General features: G+C 37.4%; 9 protein-coding genes across 9 annotated transcripts; 3 read left to right on the forward strand and 6 right to left on the reverse strand.

Annotated features, from left to right (window-relative positions):
- Positions 1-33: 33 nt before the first annotated feature.
- On the reverse strand, positions 34-2,504 carry SAPINGB_P000724 (uncharacterized protein; the record flags this gene model as incomplete). The annotated part of the gene is made up of 2 exons (XM_031995447.1): positions 34-2,387; positions 2,447-2,504. The coding sequence occupies 2 exons, from the start codon at positions 2,502-2,504 to the stop codon at positions 34-36; spliced, it is 2,412 nt and encodes an 803-aa protein (XP_031851338.1).
- Positions 2,505-2,996: 492 nt separating this feature from the next.
- Positions 2,997-3,476, forward strand: SAPINGB_P000725 (uncharacterized protein; the record flags this gene model as incomplete). The annotated part of the gene is made up of 2 exons (XM_031995448.1): positions 2,997-3,011; positions 3,120-3,476. 2 exons carry the CDS (start codon positions 2,997-2,999, stop codon positions 3,474-3,476), a joined length of 372 nt encoding a protein of 123 aa, XP_031851339.1.
- Positions 3,477-3,709: 233 nt separating this feature from the next.
- SAPINGB_P000726 (uncharacterized protein) lies at positions 3,710-5,640 on the reverse strand (the record flags this gene model as incomplete). Its single annotated transcript, XM_031995449.1, has 4 exons — positions 3,710-5,255; positions 5,318-5,398; positions 5,452-5,569; positions 5,628-5,640. 4 exons carry the CDS (start codon positions 5,638-5,640, stop codon positions 3,710-3,712), a joined length of 1,758 nt encoding a protein of 585 aa, XP_031851340.1.
- An 814-nt stretch (positions 5,641-6,454) lies between these two features.
- Positions 6,455-7,691, forward strand: SAPINGB_P000727 (uncharacterized protein; the record flags this gene model as incomplete). Its single annotated transcript, XM_031995450.1, has 3 exons — positions 6,455-6,488; positions 6,574-6,880; positions 7,082-7,691. 3 exons carry the CDS (start codon positions 6,455-6,457, stop codon positions 7,689-7,691), a joined length of 951 nt encoding a protein of 316 aa, XP_031851341.1.
- Positions 7,692-7,805: 114 nt separating this feature from the next.
- Positions 7,806-8,804, reverse strand: SAPINGB_P000728 (uncharacterized protein; the record flags this gene model as incomplete). Its single annotated transcript, XM_031995451.1, has 1 exon — positions 7,806-8,804. One exon carries the CDS (start codon positions 8,802-8,804, stop codon positions 7,806-7,808), a length of 999 nt encoding a protein of 332 aa, XP_031851342.1.
- Positions 8,805-9,046: 242 nt separating this feature from the next.
- On the forward strand, positions 9,047-12,889 carry SAPINGB_P000729 (uncharacterized protein; the record flags this gene model as incomplete). The annotated part of the gene is made up of 1 exon (XM_031995452.1): positions 9,047-12,889. The coding sequence occupies one exon, from the start codon at positions 9,047-9,049 to the stop codon at positions 12,887-12,889; it is 3,843 nt and encodes a 1,280-aa protein (XP_031851343.1).
- A 328-nt stretch (positions 12,890-13,217) lies between these two features.
- Positions 13,218-16,118, reverse strand: SAPINGB_P000730 (uncharacterized protein; the record flags this gene model as incomplete). The annotated part of the gene is made up of 1 exon (XM_031995453.1): positions 13,218-16,118. One exon carries the CDS (start codon positions 16,116-16,118, stop codon positions 13,218-13,220), a length of 2,901 nt encoding a protein of 966 aa, XP_031851344.1.
- A 522-nt stretch (positions 16,119-16,640) lies between these two features.
- SAPINGB_P000731 (uncharacterized protein) lies at positions 16,641-17,459 on the reverse strand (the record flags this gene model as incomplete). The annotated part of the gene is made up of 1 exon (XM_031995454.1): positions 16,641-17,459. One exon carries the CDS (start codon positions 17,457-17,459, stop codon positions 16,641-16,643), a length of 819 nt encoding a protein of 272 aa, XP_031851345.1.
- A 1,632-nt stretch (positions 17,460-19,091) lies between these two features.
- SAPINGB_P000732 (uncharacterized protein) lies at positions 19,092-19,937 on the reverse strand (the record flags this gene model as incomplete). Its single annotated transcript, XM_031995455.1, has 1 exon — positions 19,092-19,937. The coding sequence occupies one exon, from the start codon at positions 19,935-19,937 to the stop codon at positions 19,092-19,094; it is 846 nt and encodes a 281-aa protein (XP_031851346.1).
- Between the last annotated feature and the right edge of the window lie 608 nt (positions 19,938-20,545).

The raw sequence follows: 20,545 nt of genomic DNA on the forward strand, positions 1-20,545 counted from the left end.
GAGTCAGTTTTTATTGTATACACATCCTTATATTTACATAATGATCAAATCTGATGAAGGATCAATATTTTCCTTTCCAACCGCAGATGTCTTTGTTCGTTTTACACTTTTTTTTGTAGGCGTGTTTTCAAGAGATTTTGGTACAACTTGAACCAAGGTGTCCGTACTTTTTCTGCAATCAAGTTTTGGGTCTGACTGACTGTCCAAAGACTTTTTCTTGCGGGCTTTTTCAGATGTTACTCTCCTTTTGCGCTTATTTGAAATGGATTCAGATGCTGCTGCTGCTGTTATAATGTCTGTCTCTGTTACCACTGCATCAAAATTTGAATTGACTTCTTTTCGAAGTTTGGTGGACAAAGATGGAAGAGTGTAACTTATATTTTTTGAGCAGCTTCTCCGGGGACGCCTCGGAATCATTGCATTAAACGATGAGGGCGACACTGAATTTGAAATAGAAGCCAAAGATGAGAGGGTTTCTGGCATCGTTTCTGTTTCGTTTGGTGAAGGACGTTTTGCTGAAGCTGGAGATGCAGCAGACCTTGCTGCTCGTCTTGATGATGTTGCAGATCTTTTTGTCCTTCTGGCTTTTGTATTTGAACATGGTTGTACGTTTGTGGTTCTTAGAGAATTTTGTGTAATGCTTTGATCTGTGTTAGAATTATTTTCGTCAACTCTTTGTTGAACTTCTTTTGAAAAAGAGCTGCTAATGTTAATTGTAAGGTTCTCAATGTCAGTTTGACTTTTCTGTCCTAACTTGGCTATATTATTTGAAAATGATACTGAACTTCTTAAAGCAGCTTCATTATCAGACTCAAAATTACCTTTTGAGTTGAAACTATTGTTCAAAATTACTGAGTTATTAAGTTTAGTTTTTGTTTTTAAAGCAATGTCGGGAGAACAATCATTAGCTATGTTATGAGCTGTTAAAAGAGACAAATCTTGATGAATTGGTATTACCGAGGACGAAGTTGCGTTACAGACTTTTCGTGAAACTTGTTTAGATCTTCTAAATGTAACTCCTTGAAAATCACGCGAATTTTGATCACAATTTTCGTCAATCTCAATGCTGGAAGAATCGATACTATCTGTTAAATCAATGACATCAGCGCATTCCCTTTCTTTAAGATGCTTTATTTCAACTAAAACTTCGTTCTTAGGTGACGATTCTGATGTGATATTGTTTTTTTGTTGAATGTTATCTTGTACAAGAGATATTTCTTCTGAAGAAACCTCTTCCTCTTCTGGTATGCAGGAGTCGTATTCATCATCTTCTTCAGAGTCGCTATATTGATTTTTAGTTTCATGTTCTTCTTCGTTTTCGTTATCATGTTCAATAGTTGAATTGTTAGAGACATTTTCAATGCCTTCATAAGACTTGTTAATCTCGGGAACTTCAGAATTACTGCTAATTTTTCTTTCTTTGTCGTTCCATCTAATATCTTCTTCCTCATATATTTCACCTTCCTTATTTGGCTCTTCAGAAATTTGTTTTGGAAAAGGTAAGTTGTTTGGGGACATTTCAAGACTATCAAAATCTTTTGAAGAAACTTCGGAATCAGAAGAAATCAAATCGCTGTTTTTCACCCCATCACTTGACACTATGGTATCTAAAGGCTCTGGTGAATTCGTAATATCTTCGTTATGTGTTGAATTTTCTAGAGTGATAAGAGAAGATACATTGACAAACCCACTTGTTCGTCGCGAAGAGTTTCTGCTTGTAGGTCTAATTGGTAATTGGCTTAGTCTTTTTGACATATTTGGAGATGAAAAAGATAGAATGTTGTTATTGAAATCATTATTAGTGGTATCATCTCCTTTAATGTCCTGAGAGTGTCGTCTATGTATGATTACAGATGATAGAGAATTAGTTCTAGAACTAGATTGTGTTCTTTCAAAAGATTGCCTACTAAAGCTTTCTCTGAATAATAAATTTTGATCAGAACCTCGTGTTCGTCGATTTGGTGATAAAGACACATTTAAGGAGTTGATTATTCTGGCTGCTTCACCAAGTTTTTGATTTAGTTTGTAAATATTTTGATACATTTCAGTTGTTATAGGTCGATCATGTCCGCATACTTCAGGAGAACAGTGTTGATGAGTATTGTTTTGGATTTCTTTTGAGCTATCAGACTCTGTTTGAATATTCTGTTGGTATTTTTGAGCTTGTTGTTCTAATTGTTGCTCAAGATGTTGTACATGAGATTGTAGTTCTGTGTTATCTTGTTCAAATTCCCGAATTACTCGATTAAGCTCAAAATTTTCAGTTTTTAAATTATAAGTCTCTGTTTGAAAGTGAGATAGTCGGTCTTCAAGCTGAGAGACTTTTAACGTAAGCATGGAATGCGACTTGGCTATTGTTCGATTTTGTTTTAGAAACACTTTCTTTACTAATATATAAGTAAATTAGTTAGTTATCAATCAATCAATCTAAGGTGATATTACTTACATTCATCAACATTACTAAATGCCAGGGAGTTCTGGCCTTGTTTTGACAGTTTGGCCATTGTTATATTTCCTTGATGATCATGCTACTCAATGTAGTTGGCTGGTAAATCAAATGCAATAACTGAAACAATGAAAATAATAAAAGTCTAAATCGGTTGATTGATTGATTGATTAATATTTAAGATAAGAATATTTCAATATATTTCAGAAATACACAAAAAATAACAAGTTAGTATCGTAAGAATTAAAAAGATTAGCATATCCCCCCTGTTGTTGTGGTAAGTTTGTTTACTTTTTCCCAGATTCGGAATCCTAAAGTTATCAGAAAAACATTTGTTGTCATAGAAATAATTACTTATGTAATGATTATTTAATAGTTATGTAAATAATGTTTGAGCGGCTTGTACTTCCTTTGCTCGACAACAAAAGACGATTGTGTGTCTAATGAGACTTAATTAAGATCTTATGAACAGAAAAGTAGTGCTTCTCCCACCATATTATATTTATCTTTTTCTTGTAAAAGTAAGAATACGTTCTTATTTAAATACATAATGTCTATTCATATTGTAGGTTTTTCTGTGCTATAGTATCAATTGAGTATTTTTTTTCTGTTTTTTGGAAAGTGATATCAATACTAAATGCCTCATACGGTCTACTAACCCCTTTACTTTAAGAATGTCCCTCGCGCTGAAATCGACTCAGCAATAGAAAAGCTTGTCTCTGAAACCTTTGCTGGTGATTTTAAGAAGGATTCCTTCTCAAGACTAAACGCAATAATTACTAATAAAACTATTGAAATAGTTTCTACAATTCTCACTGAAAAGAACCCAAACTTACAGTCCCCTAAAGTAATTGTTACGGCAACCACGCGCGAGGTTTTGAATCAAGAAAGTCGAGATGAAGTCATTCAAACAAGTGTTGCAGCTAAAATATCACCAAAAACTGATGGTGTTATTTCTTTTAATTATAAACCTCGTCCAGATATAGACATTTTACTTACCGTGATTTATATCACATCTATTGAGCATTAAACATCTTAAAGGCAGCTATGCTTACATTTACTATGAACAAACTTTAGGATTTATCGTATTACAAAGGGAAATATTAATGTATTTTGTTATAATAAAAGCGTAAAAAACATAAAAAAAAAACAAAAAAAAGCAAACAAAGAGAGACATATATTTGCATTAAAATAACAGTCAAACATAAATACAAGCTGGTCGTAAAAAGTTGTCATTAACTATCGTCTCATAATGAATTAGCATTATCGTAAATGTGCAGAAGCATTTTTGAAAAGAGACTGCCACATGTAAGCTTCGCTAAGCAAGAGCTCAATTTCCTTTTCGCCCCAGTCTTTGGTTGGTAACGCCTGTAAAAACATCATAACCTCTTGAAAGTCCATTTGCTGAATTTGGGCAGACCATTTGACGAGAAATGCCGCGCACACATAAACATGAAACTCAGAAAATCCATATGCACCTTCAGCAATATATGTATCCCACATTCTAATTGTGTTTTTCACACTTACTTCACGCATAAGCAAACAATTCATCCAACGAAAGGAAAACTGCATAAACTCAACACCTTCGTTACTTAAATGTTTAGCTAAATTGGCGTCAATTCTTTGAGTAAGCTCTTTTAACTCAGCAACTTGTCGCTGGATTCCAGGTTGGGCATGAATATAATTATCTTGAATTCCATCAAGTAGCTTGGTTAGACACCAAAAAGTATCAGCTTCAACTGCATCTAAAACGTATTTTGGGAGCTTTCCTGGGTCGTATTTTTCAGGATCAACCTCAATATAAGCAGAAAGAAATGTTTCAAAAAATGGAGTCACCAAGTCGTTAATACCTTGAACGTATCCAGATGCAGGGTGTCGAATAGCCCAGAGATATAAAATTCTTTCCAGAGCTCGTTGAGTTGTGGGATGGCCATAAAGCTCAATGTGGGGGTTAGTACGAGGAACATCAATTGAAATTTGATGCCACATAACCTGATCCAACCCCGATGAAAAAGCTTGCTCTACTCCATCAAGATATTCTTTTCTTTTTCGAGCCAGTGTCGTTACACGTCTTTCTGCGTTGGTCGGGAGGTATCCAAGAAGCAACTGCCATGTGATGGGTCTGAGCTCATTCGGAACTCCTGACCATGCAAGGGTCTTTAACTCATTTAGATCGACGTTTGAAGAATGCAAGATTTTTTTAAATTTATGAATGCGAGAAAGTCGTTGGGTATTATTTGGACCATCAACTTGAAGGTTGGGTTCGCTAGGATTTGTTCCAGGAAGACTGGAGTTTGATGTGATAGGTATTAAACTGATCGAATTTAACAAGTTTGTAGGGTCTTTCACGATTCCATCAAATTGTACCTTTAGCCCGTCTTCACGCATGCTACTGCTAGGGGTTCCATAAAAGTTTGTACATGTTGTAGTCGTACTGTGGCTGTTTCCATTACTGTCACCTCTTATATTACTTCCTGAAGATGTGATTCGGCTTAAGCTAAGTGAGCTGCCATTTTTAGGAATGTCGTGGGTTGAAGATGTGGGATAGCGTGATAGTGGCAAGCTCCCACTACTAGTTTGGCGATGTTGGTATATCCCTGAACCACCCGCCCGGCTTCTAGGTGAGCGTTTGAATTCAGGGCTTATTTGATTATCGTAAGACTTTTGAATGGAATTTACACGAACTAAATCGTGTTCAATATTTGCATCCCAGTCATCATCAATGTCAAAGTTAGACTGTCTTCTAGAGCTTACAGGGTGAATTTCTGGGGATTCTGGGGCACTGTTTGGCTGTGAGGAAGATAAAGATCTGATGAAAGTTAGGAATTAAAAAAAAGAAAAGAGAAAAGAGAAAAGACTAAAAGCACTTACAGTTGATCGAACTTCAAAGCATCTGCGTAAGAATAAGCGGCGCCAATGACTTTTGATGATGCCTCGCTACCCTGCTTGGGTCTAAATCGCGTGTTAAAATCATTTGAAAGAGAATAACGGAAATAATCACTTACTTTTGGGAATCGGAGTCTGAATTATGGTGGTGTTTGTTATAAGAAGCCAAACGTTTAAAAAATGTGGAAGCCGGAGTTCCTCGGCCACCATTTTCATCGAATATGTACTCATTATTGTCTGGTATATAGTTAGTATATATACGATTTCTTAAGAAGTTTATAATGACTTGACATACCTAATTGGACCATTTCCTGTTGTAAAATAAATAAATGAAAAAGTATTAGTTTCAGTGATACTTTCAAACTTTTGAATAAAAAAGTGATAAGAGTGAAGGAACAAGTGTAAAATGAAAATTAAAATTTCCCAAACATTTTTGAGATGTAGTGTAAAAAAGGGTATTGATCTTATGTAAATAATAATTCACAATGGACAACACATACTGGTCTCTGAAAGGAGTTTTTAGATGACATCCCAACAACTTTGAACACAAATCACAAGTTTTGAAAAAAGTATAGATGTGAAGCGATATGAACCCCGTTAAATATTTATTCTATTAAAATGGTGGGTAATTGGCAAGAATAAAATAGCAATAAGCAATGCAGCTCTAAAATCATAAAATAAAGAAAAAAAAAAAAAAAGAAGGAGGAAGGACCTTTTTTTTTAGGAGCAGGTACACACGGCCTTGCAACAAGTACACGAGGCTTTGCTAAGTGAAAGTTGTCTCGTACGCTGCTTAGGTAATCTTTACAGATGCACGTGAATTACACGTGATTAATTTCCCCCGTGGATAAATAAAGCTTTGGACATTTCAAAGTTCTCTCTATGCATTTTCTGCTGCTGCTTCGGTTTGCTACGGGTACACACGCTTAAAAAAATTTTTAAAGGCTGTACAGGTGTATGCCAAAAAAAAAAAAAAAAAATCTTTGAGATAAAAAAAAAATCATTGTTAGTCAAATTTCTTTCTTTTATCACTCTCTTTTTTTTTTTTTTTTTTTTGACTAATAGTAAAACAACTTCAGCTTTTCTATTTTAAAAAATTTTTTATTCAGTAATTCGTTAAAAATGAGTGCTGCTCCTGCTGCTGCCTTTCCCTGCAGTAAGTCTTAAAAAAAAAAAAATAAGTCTTGATCTGCGCGATCTTTTGATTTTAACTGTGAACTTGTGCCTTTCGCTCTTTGAAGAAACTGTTCTTGCCAGTACTATCGCGAAACCTTTTGTTCAAGAAGTAAAGGATGGTGTTACTTCTCTTGGTAGATCTCCTAAACTAGTTGGTTTCCTGGCGAACACTGATCCCGCTGCTCGAATGTATGCCGACTGGACTGCCAAAACCTCGACAGATTTGGGTTTTACTTATGAGCTTCGTCAAGTCGACAAGGATGACCTGGAAGAATCAATCATTGCTGCCAACGATGACGACGATGTCGATGGTATCATGGTTTACTTCCCTGTTTTTGGAGGTGGCCAAGACCAATATCTTCAGCAAGTCGTGTAAGTTTTTTTTTTATCTGTTATTTTTTTAAATGAGTGCTTGACAATTACTTGCATCTTATAGGATGAATAATGTCTGCACTTTTAAAGTCCTCCCCAACTTTTCAAAACTTTTGCCTATTGAAATTACACGTGCTGTTTTTTTTTTTTTTTTTGATTCTAACATACTTATTCTTTTTTTCTTATCTCTTATCACAATAGATCTCCTGAAAAAGATGTCGAGGGCTTAAGCCATATTTACATTCAAAATATGTATCATAACACTCGCTTTCTCGATAAGGCTGAGACCCAGAAGAGTATTCTTCCTTGCACTCCGCTAGCTATGGTCAAGATTCTTGAGTATTTGGGTGTTTACAATACCCTTATTCCTTACGGAAACAGACTTTATGGTAAAACAGTAACAATTGTTAATCGAAGTGAGATTGTTGGCCGTCCTCTTGCTGCCCTTTTGGCAAACGATGGTGCTACCGTTTATTCCGTTGATATCACCGGAACACAAAAGTTCACTCGTGGTCAAGGTCTTAAGTTTAAGCGTCACCAGGTTGCTGATGTTGATATTCCTCTTTCGGAGGCTGTTTCTCACTCAGACGTTGTCGTTACAGGTGTCCCCAGCCCCTCTTACAAATTCCCTGTTGAGTACCTTAAAGATGGTGCTGTTTGCATCAACTTTTCCAGTGAGAAAAACTTTGATCCCAACGTTAAGGAGCATGCTTCTCTTTATGTCCCTTCCATAGGAAAGGTTACCATCTCTATGCTTCTCAGAAATCTTCTTAGACTGATTGAGAACAAAAAACAGAGAGAAATCAAATAGACTCGGGTGAAAGAAAATAATAGATTTATACTATGACTTTAAAAAAAATAATGAAAAGGATTTAGAACCATTGATGTATTGTGTATTAAAAGATTAACTATCCCTAAAATAAATTTACTTAGTTTTGGCCTTCTTGACAGATGTGTCAGGAAGTTCGTCAATATCCATTTCGTCAAAATCACCAGCATCCTCATATTCATCTTCATCATCATCATCTTCTTCTTCTAACTGAGAAAACTTCTTTTTAAGACCCTTCATTTTTCTAGTTTGAAGTTGGCCAATATCCTGCTTATCGACATGGACTCTGCCAACCTTATCACCAAGAACATCTGTTTCAATGTTCTTCTTAGTCTTAGGCTCGAGCTGCTTAGCAATCTTGTAAGCCTCCTTAATCATATCAGGATCGGCTTCCTGGCGTCTTCCAATAACAAAATCAAAGCGAGGGCCAATCTCGTCCAACTCAACGCGAGGGAGTTTTGGATTGTCGCTACTGCGATATGTCTTGAGGAGGTAAACACGGAAGTTCACCTTGGGAAGAGGCTTTTCTTCGTCAACCTCGTCGGCAGAAATAGAAATAACATGCTGGAGACCAGCGACATCTAATGATTCAAGAACCTGACCACGGAAGAAATCAAGAAACAGAGACTTGATGTGCTGGTAAATAGGGTGTGTGTTAAAAGCAGTACCGTTAAATGTAAACATAGGCTTCATTCCAATTTGGAAAGTTGCTTTCCGGAAATCCTTCAAAAACTTGTAGTTGTCTAGTCGCAGTTCAATCATGTCGTAAATCTTGTAGTTAAAAGTACGAATGAATGTAAGGTTGTTAGGATGCTTCTTATTGTGCGTACCAAGAACAACAAGAGAACAGTCATTCTTCTCAGAAAAAAACTCAATAGATGAAGGATCTTCAAATGGTCTAATTTCGTTCCTTCGCTGGAACTTCTTGGAATCAGGCTTCTTTAGCGCGTTCAGGTCAACCATAGCATCTTGCAAGATTTGATTGCAGTTAGCACCGGGGACAAAAAGAGCTTGCTTAGTATTTTCAATAAGCTTGGGCTCTCTCTTCTCCATAGCCCTCTTGGATCGGGCGTTTTTGGGTTTTGTTCTCAACATTTGGGTATTGATTTATTGATAATGGATTGAAAAAAATTCAAAATTTTTTTTTTTCCTTGAACGAAAAAAATTGATCAGACTTTGCTTCTTAGGAGAGAAAAAAAAAAAAAAAATTTCAAAAGATTATGTAATTAAAGCAGGGTAATTTACATCTCTCTTTTTTTTCACCTCCAAAACAAATGGACTAAATGGCCATCACATTTCATAACATCTAGACGAGATTCAAAAAAAAAAAAAAAAAAATGTCTGAAAACTCATTCTCTCTGAAGAGTATCAGGCCTACATCTCATAATGGACGAATCTTTCCTAAGGTCGACTCAATCTCTAATGCTTCTGATTTCTTTTTAAATGATTCAAGCATAAAATCTTCGACTTCTTTCGCGTCAACAGAAACAAGCTTTGGAGAGCAACAATCAGCCATCCAAGATGATATATTCCAAAACGATGTTTCTTCATTTGAATCGCCCTCTCTTTCAGCTGTTTCTAGAGATGGTCTTATTGAATTAACTAAAACTTCAAAATACTGTGTGTCAAAGCTTCCCGCGACCCCAGCCTTTTTAAAGGAGTCTCATATTGAAGAAACACTCAATGGATCGTCGGATCAGAATACAGACTACGCTCTTGTTTTGGCGAAAAATGGTGCTCACGTTTGGAATTACACTAGTCCAGACCTTGTTCCTCAGCCATATTTTTTCCCAGTTTCCGGATACAATGAGACACCAATTCTTGGTACACTAGTCTCGCCTGTAGCTGGAGTTAAGGAGCCTGGATTTATCACAGTGGTTCCAGATACAGGTCTGGTCACTTATTGGGAAAGCATTGGGGGTGTGATTGCTAATGAGCTCCTTCAGAAGAAGAAAGTCATTACTTTTGAAATCAAGCTACATGGTTCTGAAAGAATTGAAATTTTGGAAAGCATTGACCCCGCTGGTATTATCGCTTCCACAAACATTGGTCGTTTTATTTTTATTACTTTTCGCGATAGTACCGGTAAGCCTTCACTTCATGCAGAGACAATGCGTGGAACTGGCTCGGGTATTTTCGCTACCCTAAAGGGAGCAATATCTTTGGCTGGTTCTCGCAGAGATGTCGTTTCTATAAAAACAGGCCAAATCATTGGCCGTGACCAACGACAAGCTTTGGTCGTTACAAAATCTGGAAATCTTTTGATTTGGGATTGTCAAAAATCTGGTCAGACGAATCTTGTCTTGGAGGAAAATCTTCGGGAAGTCATGTTAAACACATTTGTTTCATTATATCCCCACGGGGCATCGACATTTCAAGTTCACGATATTGAGTACAATAGCTCCTTAAATTACATTTACCTGTTGGCTTCCTTTGTCAATAATCCGGCTACTTCTGAAGTTTTTTACCTTCTTTTCACTTTGAGTACAGCTGAAAACAATGTTCAAATCATTTCAACGCACAGATTCCGCACATTTACTTCAGTGTCCACATGCAGACCCCAGCTTCTTTTGCCCAGCCCATGCAAGACGCTGTTTATTCTTTTTTCAGATGCTGTTATTTTGACTGATGCTTCACACGACAACTTTGAAGAGCTGGGGAACCTTAATCGATGGGAAGACATTATCCCCTTTTTGCCTGGCGTCGAAGCGTTTGCGTTTGGAAGGGAAGATTCTGTAATTCATAACACAAAGGTTGCTAGGTATCCTGGCGTTATTGCCATTACCAAAAATGCAGGCATTTTACGGATCGAAAGATATCCCGATGAAGAGGAAGAGGTAGTAACCCCTGAATTTTCCACTGGGGAGCTCGGTCCTGCATTGGCGAAAACAAGAATTGAACAAGCGGTATTCTACGGTCACAAAAATGAAGATATTAATCCTGTTGATTTTATGGTCCGCCCAGAGTTTCACTTTAAACAAGAGGTTTTGGATAACGCCTTTTCTCAAGTCAGTACGGACATTATTTCCAGCACATCCCCCTATCTACCCCCGCTGTTGCCCTCGCAAGGTGAATATCTTCAGCTGAGATGGAAGTCTCTCAACTACCTGTGCACTTACTTACAGGAAAACTTCCCTGATGAGGTAAGTATCGCTTGCCGTTTATCCCTTCTTTGGGATTTGGAAAAGTTGTGTGCCGCAAAGTCCTTATGGACTGAATATAACAACGCACTTACATCTGCCTCTTCCAACCCGGTAGCTGCATCTACGGCCAACATCTGGTCACAGATTATTACCAATGCAGCCACTCCTGCTAAAAGCGATAAAGTTCGACACTGGTTCCGAAGAGATGTCCGAGAAATTGTTCATCTTCTCACGGAAGCAACAAAGTATGACAAAGCTTCTGGCAACAATATTGCGGTGACCTTAGAAGTTAACAAGATGTTGTTGATTTCTGTTACTCAGTCTGCTTATAACACCCGTGAAGGATGTTCCAAGCTGTACTTTAATCTTGCTGAGAGTGACTTTTGCGAAAAAGTTCCATGGACCGCCACTAAGGAGTTAATGCAAAACTTTGAACACCAGTACACTCATACAGTCGCCATTCTTGATTCCTTATCACCGAATGACGAAAACTACAAGGTTCTTTCTGAACATCTTGTCAGCCTTGTGCAGACACTTTGTGCGATATACACTGAGCGCATTCACTGGATGGAAACGTTTTTTGCTGATGCTACTCAAAAGGAAGCAGAAAAGCTTGCTGAGGAGTACATGAATAAGCGTGGCGAATGGATCCAAACAATGTCCAAGTTTGGTCACAAGAATACAGCACTGGACACTGCGGAACAGTACAAGATTTACCGCTCGCTAGCTGAAATTCTCGGGACGGATTATCTTGCTGAGGTTAAGGCTGCTGGGAATCAAGATACACGCCAGTCAATGACTACTGTTTTGAAATTGCAGTACTATATTCAAAAATTTGGCTATGACTTTGCACGTATTTTGTTTCAATACTATGTGGAGACAAACCAAATCAAGGCTCTCCTCAAGCAGTTCCCTCGGTATAATGAGTACCTTGAGCGATTCTTCAAGCAGGGGAACTACGACCGGATTTCATGGATCCATGACCTTACAGTTGAGAATTATGAGCTTGCAGCAGAAAAGCTTCTAAGTGTGTCTGTGGATAGCGAGCGATCCATCAAAAACAAGCGACTACAGCTGAGCATTGCCAAACTTTCTGCGATTGCGTCTGGCCTTGATCCCAAAACTCCTGCTGGCCCGCCATTAGGTGCAGCTATTGATTTCCGACTGGAGACTGTCGATATTTTGGAGTCGATTGAAAAGCAACTTGCGCCGTATATGAGTGTTAATGCTGAGTCTTCAGAAGCTACAGTGTATCCTGATGGGATCTCTGAGTTTCTGGACTCACAAAACATGACGCAGCTCAAAGCCGTTTTGAGTACAGCAATGACACGTTTTGTCAAGAAGGAAGCGCTTAGCACTGAAGAGCTTATTGACATTTTGACACTAGTCGATGTCGGCGGTGGCCCCAGTGGTGGAACTCCGCAGCTAAACTTTGCGCGTGCGCTTCGGCTTGTATCGCTGCCAACATCCGGGCTCACCAACGCGCAGGTCAAGTTCAACACGCAGCTCATTTGGCGACGCCTGTTTATCCGCGACAATTGGGAGGCAATTGAACGCACAGAGAACCAGTCGGACGAGCTTGTACAAAAGACGGTAGCAGGGACGTTGCTCTACAAAACTTTGTCAACACTTGTGACCAAGGACTCACAAAAGTATGCGGCTCCGTCTCCGTACGTGCTGGAACCGGCACAGGCCCTATGGGATGGAAATCTGGAAGCCGTGGGCGAGGCTGCACGATATCCACCTGCACCCAAAAATGGCACGGGAGACGTGGCTAAGGAAAACGGGCTGTTGTCTGCACGGGTAGGAACACTATCCAAGTGGGCACCTGGTATACATGCACGCGTGGTTGGCGAAGTGCAGCGGGCACAGGGCGGGAACATGCTGGGGAAAATCAAATATGTTTCGGAGCCTGTGCGTGCGACAAGCAACAGCAGCACCAGCAGCAGTGATGTGGATATGGGGGGGTCGACAGCGTCGTCGTCGACGGCCAGCACTGGGACACAGCCTGATGTTGATGGCGATGTTGAGATGTGATGGATTTTATTAGAAATGTAAGAATGCTTGTAATAAGGATTAATTTAGAATGAAACCATTTGTACTGGTTTCTATGATGGATTTGAGTTCATTATTTTTATTTTTTTTTATAAAAACTTATTTAAGAAATGAAAGCCCATACAGTGATGATCAAAAGTGAGATTGTGAATTTTCTTCTAGTGTGTTTTCAAGCCATAATAAGCATGTATTGACTACAAAAGAGAGTGCGTTTCGAGAGTAATTTAAACGAAAGAACATTTAATTTCATATCAAGCAACTATATATAGTACAATTTGATTAATGGCTTAACCTAGTCTACCAGAGACTATCACCACTGAGTCGGACCAAATGAACTTCCTTCTTTAAGCTGGACCAAAGGTAGGGATTGATAGTCAGCTGTATTTTTAACAACGGTGTACCCCCACCAGGACGGTTTTTTAACGTTTGGGCTGAGTAGAATGACAAAGATGACGAGCGATGCCCATGCGAGCCCGAGGTCGAGGCCTGCCGACAAGGTATAATTGTATTTAGCCCACCAGCCAAAATACTTGCGCTTAACCCAGTACCCGAAAAAGTATCCGACCGCGCAGTACGCACCGTAGTTGTAGGCGGTGGCTGGAGGGATGTACCCGGTTCCCGTGAAGAAGACGGGCCAGTGAATATGGCGGATAGGACTTTTGGGGTACTTTTTCAAAAAGAACCACGAAAAGAGGGGGAGCAACCCACCGACAAGGAAAAAGTAGGGGGTTTTACTGTAGAGGCTGCCGTTTGAGAGTAGCCGCTGTGGGCCAATAACCCCCCAAATGACGGAAGCGTTGAAAAAGACTCTTGCGGCAGAACAGGTAAACCCGGCACTTTGCTCAGTTGTGCATAAGTTATCAATGTTTGTTTCTGCCCATGAAAGCGCGCCCAGTTGCACAACTCCGCCCCAGATAGTGGCCGAGAGCTGGGCCACAAACATGAGGCGTGGAGAGATTTTCATATAGTGACCGAGCTTTATGCCTTCGAGGAACTTAATTGCCTGGTAGTTTGTAATGTAACCAAAAGTTTTGAAAAGCATCATGGCGATGGGTCTGCCTGGGACTAAGTAACCAACAATAAACTCCGTAATGACATTGAGTCCTACGGAGATGTTTGTAAGGGCATAGATCATGCCTACAGGAATAAGCATGAGAAATGCAATAAAGAGGGCAAGGAAAAGGGCCCATACAGGCATGTCTGTATCCCAGGCACGGACCAGGACAATGGACATAGTGAGGAAGATGATGAGGCAAAGAAGGTACCACCAGTCGGGGGCCTCTTTGTAGCGTTTCATGAGATGCATGTGGATATCGTCTGGTTCTTTACGAGAGTTTCTCCAGAAAAACAAAATCTCGCGGCCATGGAAAAAAAGGGTATGGACGAGGGTTGAAGAGATGGAGGCAAAAGATAATCCATAAGAGACAGCAAAGGCTGTGGGGAGAAACATAGGAGAATAGTTTTTATACATTTGTAAATCAAATACCTTTCTCGGAGTCAATATGCGGGTGACGTTATAGACATTTTGATAACGATCAAAAGTTTCATTGCCGGACATGGGGAGATAGTGACCGTACCAGACGTTTGAGTAGTGGATGATGGGGCAAACAATCCAAAAGATGATGATGATGGAGGCAAAGATATTTCCAATGGCGAAAAAGGGAGGGATGAGAGGGGAGCCAATGTAGCCAGTGATTTGATTCCAGTCAAAAGTGATGGGAAGTAGGCCAAGGCCAGAGGTTGTACCAAAGAGTTGGTTGATGATTACGTTATTAGGAGTGAGCCATGTGAGGACACCAAAGTCAGAGAGGAAGGGACAAAGGAAACTTGGGATCCAACTCCAGATAAAACAAACTATCATGACAAACATAAAGAGGTGAAGACGGGAAATGTGCCAGCCATTTGCGACGTGGTTAACGTTGAGATGGATATTAGTGAGAAAGGTAGTGGTGACGAGGGTGCTTGGCCAAATCATGGAAGCTGGGTAAACGAGAATTCTGCGGACAATTCCTGCAAAGGAGTATCCGATTGCTTGTGTGCAGATGGCACCGATAATATTAAACCCCCAGCCAAATTGAATTCCGTAAAAGTGGCGCAGGGTGAGGACAATATCAGTCATGTAAGATGCTCCTTCACCAAAAGAAACACTGGCCATGATGGTGATTAAAGCGTGTTCTTTAAGGTTAAAGGGAGAAGGGTTGAGATAGATTCCAAGGATTTTTTTGTTTGGAACAAAACGTTCCCAAGCGCGGCCCAAGGGCCAGGCGACCATAGATGCGACAAAAGTCGAAATGGAGAAAAGCGGGGAATGGAGGAAAAAAATGGTATTAACAGTAGAACCAATAGTTACCATAATGAGACCAATGACCCACATGCGGAGGGTATTTTGCGGAAGATCAAAGTCATCAGTATTGGGGACAGACGCACGGACTTCTGGGTAGCGAGAGTCGCTTGGTATTTTTGTTGGTTCTACGTCGGGAGGGGTATTTGAGTGATTCTGTTTCAAGGGAGGGTTCAAACGAGCCCATGCTCTTGATTTCAAGTTTTTAAGAAAGAAAGGATTATTTTCGTTATTGTTAGTTGAGATGTTTGGAAAAGATGAATGTTGTGTACGCCTGCGTGCACTATTTCTAGAAGATTTTGATGTAGAAGAAGATGAAGGTGAAGATGAGGATGAGGATGAGAATGAGGGTGAGGGTGAAGAAGATGAAGAGTGTGGATGCCATATTCTCCGTAAAGGTTTTCGACGCCAATAGGCAGACCGTTTATGAGGAAAGCCGGAGCTGCTTGCAGGTTCAGGTTCAGGTTCAGGTTCAGGTTCAGGTTCAGGTTCGAGTTCGAGTTCAAGTTCGAGTTCGAGTTCGGGTTCCTTGGAGGGCACTGTTGTGACAGTTGTTTGGGGTTGATTTTTAATTGCATCTCTAGATGAGGATATTATTTCCTGGGTTTGTTCTGGGAACGAGTCCAGGAATACTGTTGTTACATCAGTATCCTGGAGTTCAAAATCTGGGGGTTGTTTCTGGGGGGGAATTTTAGTAGAGGAATTTGATGAGGGTTGTGGGTCATTATTTTCGAAAAGTATACTAAATGGGTTTGTTGTTGAGGTTGAGTTTGCGTATTGTTGAGAGTGAGAGGTACGATGATTGCGATGGCGGAACGAATCGTGTAGGCTATGAGCCGAGTCATGAGAGGAGGAGGAGGATTGGGACATAGAATAGAGTTAAATAAAAAAAAAAAAGTTGAGTTAGAAGAGTCGCACTCGCAGAGAAGTCTGTTGAAGGCTCATGGCGGGCTTTTAAAAAGCTGTGAAGTTAAGGGTTGTGGGGGAGAGATTTAGGGAATTTCAAAAGATGGTGAAGGTGAAGTTTGTAGGATTAAAAAAAATTATTAAAAATAAAAATGATGAAAATGTGTGTGTTACCCTAACCTTTGTCACGTGATTTTTATATAAAGACTTTTTTTTTTTTTTTGACTTAGTGTGTATTTTTTTTTTTTTTTTTTCAATGGTAGTAGAAAGAAAGAAAAAGTTTAAAGTTCTCAAAAAGGAAATTAAAAAGATTTGAATTTTAATAAGATCAAAAGAAAAAAATGGTGTAGAATATATGATAAAGTTCTGTTAAAGAAAAAAAAAAAAAAAAAAAAGGCAAACAAACAAATCTATTAAAAAAAAAAAGACTCTATAAAATAATAATAATAATAAAAAAGAAAATGCAAAGAGAAAAAGTATGGACAATTATTTGGAAAGAACAGAGCCAGGCATGAAAATGACTTTGGGTACAAAGTAAGAGTTTTCATGGTTGGCCAGACCAGCATAAGCATTGTACCATGCTATTATGGCAGTCACAATTCCAAAGTAGCCTCCAACTTTGTTAACCACAGGAACATGGCCAAGATGACCGATAGTAAGGAAAAGGAAAGTCAGGTCAAGCATTAGAAAGAGAGAAAAGAAAGCAACGGTTGATTTAACAGTTAGAATCATCATCATAAAGGTGAAAAAGAACCAACCAAGAAGAAAGAATCCTACCATGTCATTCCATTCACGATCAGTTTTATAATGTTCTCTAATTCCAAAAGCCTCAGTTTCAAGGGCACCCCAAGCCATCCAGAAGCCACCATAAGAAGATAAGGCAGTAGCACCAAAGGGATTTTCCACCACAATTTCCCACATACCAGCCAAAAGTTGGATCAAACCTCCATAGAAAAAGGCAAGACCCACGACTCCTGCAGGGTTTGATACTCCACGGGCACGGACATTGACTAGGGATAAGACTAAGGTAGTGAGGGCAAAAGCAGAGAGGCCGAGAGGACCTGGGTTTGCGAATTTGCGTGAGGGTGCGACGGAAAGACCTGGGTTAAGGGAACCTCCAAAGGCTGCAATGAAGTCTTGTTTGAGGATTTTAGTATCGCCTATATGAAGGATTTCTTGATCATTTCCCGAGGTTTTGATGCGGGAGATTTTGTGACCATCGACATAGTCTGAATTTTGAGGAGGGGCCTGTTTTTCTAGGTCGAAAGAAGCTTGAAGAGAAGTGTCTAAAGATGTGGAAGTCATTGGAAAAGTAATGGATAGAAATAAAATTAAAAAAAAAAAAAAAAAATGTGGGGAAAAGAAAGGAAATGATGAGAGTTTAAATAGTTTTTTAAAAGTAACTATTTAACTTTAATGTTTATTTGGTTTGTGTGTGTAATGGTACGTTGTATGTACATTTAGTTGCACAATAGCAAGTATTTTTTTTTTTTATTTTTTATTTTTATGTATATTTATTTATCTTATTTAGGAAATGTTTCCTATATGAAGTTCAACATTTGTATTCTTTTTATGGAAGTTTCCAAATTTTGTGTAATGATTTCTATAATTTCAATTACTTTTTATTTTATTTTTTTAAATTTATTTTTAATATTTAAAGATTGTTACTGAATTATAATTCAAAAAGAAGTAATACTACTTCTTTTTTTTTTTTTTTTTTTTTTTATTTTTTTTATTTTTTTTTTTTTTTTTTTTGGGGGAAGAGGAGGTGGCTGTTTCGGAAAAACTCCTCCTTTGCTTCTCTCCTCCTCCATAAAGTTGATCCATATATCATTTATTTCTTTTCTATTTTATTTTTATTTTATTTTATTTTCATGGCCGGTTGACGACAGATGTTATTGTTTTTTTTTTTTTTTTTTTTTTCGGAGACTTCGGAGGGTCTTTCTTTATTTTTATTTTTTTTTTTTTGATTTTTTGTTTATATGCCAAGAGGACTTTAAAAAAAGTATTTAATATATATAAGTCTATATAGATATATATGAATAAGTCTATAAGTGGCTGCTTTATTATTATTATTATTATTATTATTATTATTATTATTATTATTATTATTATTATTATTATTATTATTATTATTATTATTATTATTATTATTATTATTATTATTATTATTATTATTATTATTATTATTATATAAACAAAAAAAAAATTTCTCCATTGAAATACCTTCGATCTTGTATACTTTATATTTTTTTTTTTATTTAAATTTAAATTTAAATTTAAAAATACAATCTCAAAAGTATCCCTTTCTATTCTAGTTTTTCCGAAATGATGGTAAATAAATAAATAAAAATATTCTTTCAAAACCATTACAATCACCATCACCACCACCACCACCTTTTATTCTTTCTTCTTTCTTCTTTCTTCTTTCTACTTTCTCATATTTTTTTTTTTTTTTTTCCTTTTAGAAAATTCTCCTCGGAAATACTCACAATTTGGTACTTTTCGGCTCCGTAAATGGCGTCCACCGAAATTACAATTATCCAGCTAGCCACTCAGCCAGCCTCTCTAATAATAATAAAAAAAGAAAAAAAAAATATATATATACATACTTACAAACACACACACTGGTGGGTGGCACTGAATACCCCGCATCCTTCAAAAACTACAGTAGTAGTAGTAGTAGTAGTAGTAGCAGCAGCAGCATTTTTAGTTTTAGTTATTCTTATTAATAATCCAACAAACAACCTTTTGCAACAACATTTGTTGAGGATATATTCAATACTTTTTTTTTGAATTCTTTTTTTTTTTTTATCAAATAAAAAAAAAAAAACATGAAAAAATGAAATAAATGCAATTCTATAAACTTCGAGTACAAAAGAAAAAATATAATTATAATAACAAATAAACAAATAAACAAATAAAAAATACATCTCATTACAACTTGACAGTTCCTGGCATGTAAATAACCTTGGGAAGAAAGTAAGAGTTTTCATGGTTAGCCAAACCAGCATATGCATTATACCAAGCAACAATAGCTGTGATAATACCAAAGTATCCACCAGCCTTGCTACAATTTGCACTGTCTGCTAATTTCCCCACTGTAAGCATAAGGAAAGTCAAGTCTAGAAATAAAAAGAGTGAAAAAAAGGCAACTGTTGATTTAAGAGTCATGGATAACATCATAAAAGTAAATAGAAACCATCCAAGTAAGAAAAATCCCACCATTGATTCAAATTGTTTAGAATCAGAATATGCTGCCTTAATTCCAAAAGCATCAGTTTCAAGAGCTCCCCATGCTAACCAAAATCCTCCATAGGAAGAAAGTGCAGTAGCACCAAATGTATTTTCAACAACAACTTCCCACATCCCTGCAAGTAGTTGAATAAAACCACCATAAAAATATGCCAAACCAATAACTCCTGATGCATTAGATACACCTCTTGCGTGGACATTAACAAGTGATAGACATAAAGTTGTGAGTGCAAAAGCAGAAAGACCAAGTGGTGAAGGGTTTGCAAATTTATGAGATGGGGCAACAGCTAAACCTGGATTAAAATTACCTCCAAAGGCAGCAATTAGTTCATGACGATGGAACATGGTATTCCCAATTTGTATAATGTTATCATCTGTAGATGATGTTCTGACACGAGCCACTCGATGGCCATCAATGTAGTGATGGTTATCATCATTATCATTTTGGTGGTGGGTATTATTATTAATTGTCATGGCATTATCACTGCCATGTTTTTCAAAGTCAAAGACACTTGATTCGGATGACATTGTTTTTTTTTTTTTTGGTAATTATAGTTGTAGTTGTAATTGTAATTGTTTTGAGTGTATTTATTTATTTATTTATTAATCTAATGTATAGACTTTAATGGGCAAATTATATTAAATGAGTTGGGGGGGGGAAGAGGTGGGAATATTGATGTTTTTATATATATTAGTGAATTTTTTTTTTTTTTATTCTTATCGCAGGGCCTTTTTACGGAAAAACTTAAATCAGACATAATTATGTCTGATTATAATTGATGATGATGATGAATAATAATAAGTCTCAACATTTTCTTGCGTCATACATAACAATTTTGATTATTTTATTTATTAATATAAAGAGGGGTAATTATAAATTATATATAAAAATATTAAAATGACTGCTACCTGGGTGATTTTTTTTTTTTTTTTTTTTTTTTTTTTCAAAAAATTTTAATAAAAAAAAAAAAAAAAAAGGAATACATTTTTTGATGTAGTTAATGGAAGGGAAAAAAAAAAAAAAAAAAAAAGAGTCTTTAAACCAATGTGATACGTTTGGTACGTTCATGTTTTTTTTTTTTTTTTTTTTTGAGGGGTAAAGAAAGAAAAAATGGAACATTTTGGTGTCATAAAAG

This window comes from Magnusiomyces paraingens, assembly GCF_902498895.1.
Source record: "Magnusiomyces paraingens strain CBS 517.90 genome assembly, contig: contig1, whole genome shotgun sequence".
NCBI classification, from domain to species: domain Eukaryota; kingdom Fungi; phylum Ascomycota; class Dipodascomycetes; order Dipodascales; family Dipodascaceae; genus Magnusiomyces; species Magnusiomyces paraingens.